Source organism: Oncorhynchus keta, chromosome 30, assembly GCF_023373465.1.
Source record: "Oncorhynchus keta strain PuntledgeMale-10-30-2019 chromosome 30, Oket_V2, whole genome shotgun sequence".
In the NCBI taxonomy this organism is placed as follows: domain Eukaryota; kingdom Metazoa; phylum Chordata; class Actinopteri; order Salmoniformes; family Salmonidae; genus Oncorhynchus; species Oncorhynchus keta.
This window is the reverse complement of record NC_068450.1, coordinates 72459-82058: the sequence shown is the minus strand read 5'-3', so window position 1 is coordinate 82058 and position 9600 is coordinate 72459. Positions and strand designations below refer to the sequence as shown.

The following is a 9600-nucleotide window of genomic DNA, read 5'->3' as shown; positions in this document are numbered from 1 at the left end:
TAAGATTTAGATGCACTATTGTAAAGTGGCTGTTCCACTGGATGTCATAAGGTGTATGCACCAATTTGTAAGTCGCTCTGGATAAGAGCGTCTGCTAAATGACTTAAATGTAATGTAAATGTAAATTAAATGTAAATGTAATGTAAATGTAAATGTAAATGTAAATGTAATGTAAATGTATTTCAACATTTACATATTATGGATGTATCTCTTGCATTAAATTAAAAATATATTGAAACAAAATATATTGAAACAAAATATATTGAGTAGCATAGTAGTGTTAAAGCTGTTGAAATTAAATCAGACAAAGACTGAATTATCCTGGAGAAATTGAAGAAGAAGAACAAAACATTTGAAATATGTATCTACCAAATACTAAACTTTATTTATTCCATCAAAAACGAATATTGCAAGAATACAAAATAACAATACACAAAGTAGTTATGTTTAAAAAAAAAAAAATAGATATAAATGCAGCCCGACATTGAAACCAAATGATCCAGACTTATTTAGTCAATAAAGTGCAAGGAAGGAAAGAAAAGCCCTATGAGAAGTCATGTGTTTAGAGACCCTCTTATTCCCCGATCCTAGATCAGATTCAGGCGCAGACAGAATGATGAGGTGACCAACGGGGCCAGTGTTCTCCTGATCTCCGATCAGTCTCCTGTTCTGAGGCAGCGGGGAGGTGGAGTCCTGCAGGCATACTACAAGGCCTTGTTTAAATACGCAATACAGTCTACAATATCACACAGTGGGCTACCTCTTTTTTTATTTATCAGCGTCGATATTTAAAAAGAAAAGCCCTATGAGAAGTCTACAACAAGGCCTTGTTTAAATACGTAATACAGTCTACAATATCACACAGTGGGCTACCTCTTTTTTTATTTATCAGCGTCGATATTTAAAAAGAAATACGTCCCTATGAGTAGAAGGCTCGTTTTCAAACCCTTATTTGAAATAATAAGTGTAGTTTAACTGCAGTTTGTCTGCAACTACTGCCTCCCAAAACACCACCTTTTACTGCAATTTGTTTTTGTTTTTTAATAAAAAGGGACATATTTTTTGCTCACTGGGATATTCGAGTTCTTGTCTAAATGTAGCCTAGACTACCATCTCAATCTAACCCAGAACTTTTCAAGATGGCCGACAAGCAAAGTTTAGGATACATTCAGATTCCACATTTTTTTCCCATTGGCAAGCCATTGAAGAGATTTTCATTTTAATTTCAGTGTACTTATTGAACTGACGGGAGTTGAACATGGTGTCCATATCTAATACATATGACAAGATGAGACCAATGTGTTCTTGACTAAATGTAGTGGACTCAATCTAAACCATTTGGTGTCCGTAATTATGTATTCGAAAACACAGACAGTTTATATCAAATATTAAACAATCCATATTAAAACGTCTCCCATAAGAGTTCCTGTTGTGTCGTTCAGTCTCTAAAATTAGCACTGTCTGCCGGCCTGCCCGTCCTCAAAATCACTGTAATGCGACGACTCTCCATCACTCCCGTTAGATGTGTTAGAGACCCTCTTATTCCCCGATCCTAGATCAGATTTAGGCGCAGACAGAATGATGAGGTGACCAACGGGGCCAGTGTTCTCCTGATCTCCGATCAGTCTCCTGTTCTGAGGCAGCGGGGAGGTGGAGTCCTGCAGGCTTGAGCTGATCCCAGTCATCCTGCCACCGCACTCCCGGGGCTCTGGAGAGAAAGACCCCAGGGGAGAGGTGCATCCACTCCGCGACCCTCCCAGGCCCTCTGGCTTCACCACCCCGGTGAGCAGCTCCGAAAGCTCCTGGATGTAGATCTGAGCCATCTGGAGAGTATCATACTTAGACAATTTATTATTGTTGGACGGGATCACGCTCCGCAACGTGTCAAACGCCTTGTTCAGCCCGTGCATCCTTCGCCTCTCCCGGGCGTTAGCTGCGACGCGCCGGCGTTTCTGCTTACGGTTACCTCCTTCTCCCTGGTCCGCCTGTACTGTATCCAGGTCCATCTCTATCCTGACACCACTGTCGGCTAGTTTACTCACCGACATGAGTTTCTCCAGTGAGAGATCCATGGAGCCGTTGTGTGCGTAATGGCCCGTATCTCTTGGTGAGTATGGAGACTGTCCTCCTCCAGAAGATTTTACCCAGGTTCTGGATCCGAGATGTCCCAGTTTCGACTGTTCTAACAGGGGGAAGTCCTCAGCTGAGAAGTCTGGCCAGCCGGACAGTTCGGTTTTAGCTGTCATAACCGCTACAGACATCCACGATTCGGTTGGAGAGCCCTTGTGCGTTATTTCGCGCTATCTTGGATAACTAATATTTGCACAGCAGTGGAACGTCTCTTGAATATTACAGCGGTAAAAGTTAGTTGGAGAATTATGAGGAAATTCAGAGCCCCCCCCCAAAAAAGGTGAAATCTAAAGAATTCCACCAAAACCAGGTTTGAACAGCGCTGCAAATGTGTCTCCAAACTCCAAGGACGGCGCTAAGAGTTGACTCACTTGTGACAATCTCCTGGCTGTCACCTCCGGATCCTGGCCGATCCGTCAGTACTATATCCCCCTCCACCCAACCCCGCCCTAGGAGGCACACAGGTTTGGATCGCACAGCCAATAGCGAATGGTTGCGTCTTTCCGACAAAAGAAAACAATTGGGGCAATCTTTAATTTATTTTCTGAAACTATTGTGCGTTGTAAGTCAATCATGATGTTGATTGACATTTGGCTTCATTGTTATATGAGGTAATTTATTATTCTGTCTGAAGAAGTTTAATTTTTTCTTGGAGAAAATAAAGTTTTATTTTTATTTTTACTTTAAAAAAAAAACGAATTAATTCTCACGACTAGAGTGTATTTGTGTTTATTGGATTCCAGATAATATTGGAGGACTTTTTGGTCTCATTAAAAAAAACGAACAATTTCTGTTGATCGAATACACATTTTTTTCTAAAGGCTATTTTTTGAAGTCTTTCACCTATAAACAGATGAATTATGTATATAAATAGTACAACCAATACACGACTACGTGTTGTGGAGTACTCGCCTTGTCATCTCCCCAAACTTCATCTGAATATTGATCTTCCTCTAGTTTGTGTTGCTGCCAACATCAGTTAAAAACTTACCCACATCCTTATCCCTTAACAATATAATTTAGTGCAGATAAGCAACGGAATTGGCTCGTGAGAAGAAGACTCATAGAGGGAGAACTGAAAAATAAATAAACAGTAAAAATGGACAATCTCTGTGGATTATTTGCGGTAATAAAAGTAGCCAGGTGGTAGGCAGGGAGAGGCAGCGAGATGGACACACCTGTCTCCGACACAACCCGGATCACTGATAACAGATATGTCTGACTACAGGGCTGCTAGGTAGAACTGCAGCTATGAATCATTTAGTCGTTATAGTAGGAGCCAATATTACAGAATACAAGCATAACGTCTACTGGCTTGGGCTTCTGGTGACAATAGGTGAAAGTACGGAAATGCTTATTGTTAGTCGCTCTGGATAAAAGTTAAGAAAATCACTGATGCTGATAGTGGTGAAAAAGGCCGAGTGATGCCAAAACGTTTGCGGTTTATCAAATAAATTACAGGGTTTTTTGTATTCAGAGTGTCCCGAGTCACTTGATTTATTTTCATAGCGTATAGTTTATTCTCCGTCAGTCAACTTCTCTACATATAAACATTTTCTCTGGGTGTGCGCCAGCTCATGTTTTTTTTTTTTAGATAAAGATAATGACAAATAATGAATGTATTATTAAGCATTTATTTACCCCAAAATGGTGATTGACGATGAGGAAGAGATGATGATAATCACAATCGCCATCTTCATCCTCCTCATTCTCCTCATATAGCCTAGCTTATTATCGCCATGCACCATGTCAATTAAAACCATCATACACGCCATCGTGGCTGTCTGATCCAGTACTCTATTCTACTTCATTTCAGTATTTACAGTTCAACAGTGGCACATAGAACAGTCAGCGTGTCATGGCTCCTGAGTCAACCTCATAACATCTAATAGCTGCGCTTTGAGTAAATTGAAAACTCCTCAATCAGTCTACCTATCAGCTGGTGTCCCTTGGCTTTCTCTCTCTCTCTCTCTCAATTTAATTTGATTCAATTAAATTCAAAGGGGATTTACTGGCATTGGAAAACATGTTTACATTGCCAAAGCAAGTGAAATTAACAAACAAAAGTGAGAACACACAAAACAACATCAACAATCTCTCGCTCTCATCTCTCTCCGCTCTCTTTCTCTCTCCCTCCGTTTCTCTCGCTCTCTCACGTCCCCTCTCTCTCTGTCACATAGCCAGACGTACAGTCACCCACATCTCCCATCTGCTGCCTCGCATGGAGAGTCTTAACTTTCACACTGTTTATAGTTTGTTACCGAGATACGAGTCAGTCATTAGAATAGCAGCAGCCGTTTCATCAACAGCCCCATCTGACAGGAGACTCCCTTGGAAAGACACGACGCGTCAGAGCCCTTGAGAGTTGCTGACCGGGTAATGTGATTGATGATGACTGCGTCTATTTGACCTCCATAAAACGCTAAATGATAAGGTGGGATAGGCTACTGTAGAGCCCATCCTCCCCAATTAAAGGTGCCACCAACCTCCTGTGGTGGATACTGCATCAAGCAAACAAACACACAGCCACACATGACATGTAGCCTCTAGAATAACATGTAGCCTCTAGAATAACATGTAGCCTCTAGAATAACATGTAGTTTCTAGAATGACATGTAGCCTCTAGAATGACATGTAGCCTCTAGAATGACATGTAGCCTCTAGAATAACATGTAGCCTCTAGAATGACATGTAGCCTCTAGAATGACATGTAGCCTCTAGAATGACATGTAGCCTCTAGAATAACATGTAGCCTCTAGAATAACATGTAGCCTCTAGAATAACATGTTGTTTCTAGAATGACATGTAGCCTCTAGAATAACATGTCGTTTCTAGAATGACATGTAGCCTCTAGAATAACATGTCGTTTCTAGAATGACATGTAGCCTCTAGAATAACATGTATTTTCTAGAATGACATGTAGCCTCTAGAATAACATGTAGCTTCTAGAATGACATGTAGCCTCTAGAATGACATGTAGCCTCTAGAATGACATGTAGCCTCTAGAATGACATGTAGCCTCTAGAATAACATGTAGTTTCTAGAATGACATGTAGCCTCTAGAATGACATGTAGCTTCTAGAATGACATGTAGCCTCTAGAATGACATGTAGCCTCTAGAATGACATGTAGCCTCTAGAATGACATGTAGCCTCTAGAATGACATGTAGCCTCTAGAATGACATGTAGCCTCTAGAATGACATGTAGCCTCTAGAATGACATGTAGCTTCTAGAATGACATGTAGCTTCTAGAATGACATGTAGCCTCTAGAATGACATGTAGCCTCTAGAATGACATGTAGCCTCTAGAATAACATGTAGCTTCTAGAATGACATGTAGCCTCTAGAATGACATGTAGTTTCTAGAATGACATGTAGCCTCTAGAATGACATGTAGTTTCTAGAATGACATGTAGCCTCTAGAATGACATGTAGCCTCTAGAATGACATGTAGCCTCTAGAATGACATGTAGCCTCTAGAATGACATGTAGCCTCTAGAATGACATGTAGCCTCTAGAATGACATGTAGTTTCTAGAATGACATGTAGCCTCTAGAATGACATGTAGTTTCTAGAATGACATGTAGTTTCTAGAATGACATGTAGCTTCTAGAATGACATGTAGCTTCTAGAATGACATGTAGCCTCTAGAATGGCATGTAGCCTCTAGAATGCAGTCTAACAGGTTATAAAACATATAGCCAAGGCTTCTAGAATCCAGTCTGATAGGTTATTAAACACATAGCCAAGGATTCTAGAATCCAGTCTGATAGGCTATAAAACATATTAACAAGGGTTCTAGAATCCAGTCTGATAGGTTATTAAACACATAGCCAAGGATTCTAGAATCCAGTCTGATAGGTTATTAAACACATAGCCAAGGATTCTAGAATCCAGTCTGATAGGTTATAAAACATATTAACAAGGATTCTAGAATCCAGTCTGATAGGTTATTAAACACATAGCCAAGGATTCTAGAATCCAGTCTGATAGGTTATAAAACATATAGACAAGGATTCTAGAATCCAGTCTGATAGGTTATAAAACATATAGACAAGGATTCTAGAATCCAGTCTGATAGGTTATAAAACACATAGCCAAGGATTCTAGAATCCAGTCTGATAGGTTATAAAACACATAGTCAAGGATTCTAGAATCCAGTCAGATAGGTTATTAAACACATAGCCAAGGATTCTAGAATCCAGTCTGATAGGTTATTAAACACATAGCCAAGGATTCTAGAATCCAGTCTGATAGGTTATTAAACACATAGCCAAGGATTCTAGAATCCAGTATGATAGGTTATTAAACACATAGACAAGGATTCTAGAATCCAGTCTGATAGGTTATTAAACACATAGACAAGGATTCTAGAATCCAGTCTGATAGGTTATACAACTCTGTGAGTGTGTGTGTATTGACATGCCCTCAGTGTGTGTGTGTTCTTGTGCTGTGTGTGTGTGTGTGTGTGTATTGACATGCCCTCAGTGTGTGTGTGTTCTTGTGCTGTGTGTGTGTGTGTGTATTGACATGCCCTCAGTGTGTGTGTGTTCTTGTGCTGTGTGTGTGTGTTCTTGTGCTGTGTGTGTATTGACATGCCCTCTGTGTGTGTGTGTTCCTGTGTGTGTGTGTATTGACATGCCCTCCGTGTGTGTGTTCCTGTGCTGTGTGTGTGTGTTCTTGTGCTGTGTGTGTGTGTGTGTTGACATGCCCTCTGTGTGTGTGTTCTTGTGCTGTGTGTGTGTGTGTATTGACATGCCCTCCGTGTGTGTGTTCTTGTGCTGTGTGTGTGTGCATGACAGGCGGTAGGCCTGGATTGTAGAAAAACTGTGTAAATCACCATGACCTGCTCCCCCGTCAGCAGGCTAATGAGACCTATAGGCCGGCCTGAACAACCCTCAGGCACGCTCCTTACGCCCAGGGAGCCCATTCACTCTGCCTAACATGAATATTTAATCTCTCCGGCTAGGCCCTCCCAACCGCCAGGCCGCAACAGCCTGCAGACCTGCCAAAATGTGGGCTGAGGCGCCCAGCTACACTCCCCATCTGCCGCGGGGAGGCCGGGGGAGGCCGGTGGAGGCGGAGGAGGAGACCATGGGAGGTGTGAGAAGAACATTACCGAGGTCAACTTTAGAATTCGTGGTGAAAGATGATCGCTGACTTAAACACGCGAGGCAAAATAGGGCGGAGGGCAACCTCTCGTTCCCCTGTACCCTCCCCCCGTATCCTAACAACAAGCCCCACCTCCAACATACCCTAACAACAAGCCCCACCCCCAACATGCCCTAACAACAAGCCCTGTCAGACACCAACTCGCTTGAATAGTTTTTATTCAAGTTTTATCTTGTGGGGTGGCTCCCATGATTATGAAAAATCACAGCTTCTATCCTCTGGTAATAAAACTGTTAATAAATGACGAACAACTACTGCTCTCCCACTGACTCCGTTCACATCCACAACTTACCCTGCTGCTACAATGATTACTGATTCAATTTATTACTCCATTACACGGCTGTCCATTGATTATTGATTACCATTAGTATCTATTTATCCTGCTACTGGTCATTACTACTCCTGTTTACATGTATAGTACCAGTCAACATTTTGGACACACCTACTCATTGCAGGGTTTAACATTTAAAAAAAAAACTATTTTCTATATTTAGAATTATAGTGAAGACATCAAAACTATGAAATAGCACATATGGAATCATGTAACCACAAAAGTGTTCAACAAATCAAAATGTATTTTATATTTGAGATTGTTCAAAGTAGCCACCCTTTGCCTTCATGACAGCTATGGACACTCTTGGCATTCTCTCAACCAGCTTCATGAGGTAGTCACCTGGAATGCATTTCAATTAACAGGTGTGCCTCGTTAAAAGTTCATTTGCGTTTGAGCCAATCAGTTGTGTTGTGACAAGGTAGGGGTGGTACACAGTAGATAGCCCTATTTGGTAAAAGACCAAGTACATATTATGGCAAGAACAGCTCAAATAAGCAAAGAGAAACGACAGTCCATCATTACTGTGAGACATGAAGGTCAGTCCATCCGGAAAACATCAAGAACCTTAAAAGTTTCTTCAAGTGCAGTCGCAAATACCATCAAGTGGTATGATGAAGCTGGCTCTCATGAGGACTGCCACAGGAAAAGAAGACCCAGAGTTACCTCTGCTGCAAAGGATAAGTTAATTAGAGTTACCAGCCTCAGATTGCACCCGAAATAAATGCTTCACAGAGTTCAAGTAACAGATACAGTTGAAGTTTACATACACTTAGGTTGGAGTCATTAAAACTTGTTTTTCAACCAGTCCTCAAATGTCTTGTTAACAAACTATAGTTTTGGCAAGTCGGTTAGGACATCTACTTTTTGCATTGACACAAGTCATTTTTACAACAATTGTTTACAGACAGATTATTTCACTTATAATTCACTGTATCACAATTCCAGTGGGTCAGACTGTTCCTTTAAACAGCTTGGAAAATTCCAGAAAATGATGTCATGGCTTTAGAAGCTGAACTGAATTCTGAACTTCACAGGGTGGTGAATGTGCTTGATGCTCCTTTCCAATGAATATCGAGGGTCTTATTCTGGTGAGATGATCTAATTTTATTGGTCACATACACGTGTTTAAACGATGTTATTGGGAGTGTAGCGAAATGCTTGTGTTTTTAGCTCTGACAATGCAGTAATATCTAACAATTTCACAACATATACCCAATACGCACAAATCAAAGTAAAATAATGGAATTAAGCATATATAAATATATGGACCAGCAATGTCAGAGCGGAATAGACTAAGATACATTAGAATAGAATACATATGAGTAATGCAAAAATGGTTAACATTATTAAAGTGACTAGTGTTCCATTTATTAAAGTAGCCAGTGATTTCAAGTCTATGTCTATAGGGCAGCGGACGCTCAGTGTTAGTGATGGGTGTTTAACAGTCTGATGGCCTTGAGATAGAAGCTGTTTAACAGTCTGATGGCCTTGAGATAGAAGCTGTTTAACAGTCTGATGGCCTTGAGATAGAAGCTGTATAACAGTCTGATGGCCTTGAGATAGAAGCTGTATAACAGTCTGATGGCCTTGAGATAGAAGCTGTATAACAGTCTGATGGCCTTGAGATAGAAGCTGTATAACAGTCTGATGGCCTTGAGATAGAAGCTGTTTAACAGTCTGATGGCCTTGAGATAGAAGCTGTTTAACAGTCTGATGGCCTTGAGATAGAAGCTGTTTAACAGTCTGATGGCCTTGAGATAGAAGCTGTTTAACAGTCTGATGGCCTTGAGATAGAAGCTGTATAACAGTCTGATGGCCTTGAGATAGAAGCTGTATAACAGTCTGATGGCCTTGAGATAGAAGCTGTTTAACAGTCTGATGGCCTTGAGATAGAAGCTGTTTAACAGTCTGATGGCCTTGAGATAGAAGCTGTATAACAGTCTGATGGCCTTGAGATAGAAGC

General features: G+C 40.9%; 1 protein-coding gene across 1 annotated transcript; it reads right to left on the bottom strand.

Annotated features, from left to right (window-relative positions):
• Positions 1–366: 366 nt before the first annotated feature.
• Positions 367–2510, bottom strand: LOC118363073 (transcription factor Atoh1-like). The gene has a single exon (XM_035743799.2). The coding sequence runs from the start codon at positions 2259–2261 to the stop codon at positions 1452–1454; it is 810 nt and encodes a 269-aa protein (XP_035599692.1). The 5' UTR covers positions 2262–2510; the 3' UTR covers positions 367–1451.
• Positions 2511–9600: the final 7090 nt, after the last annotated feature.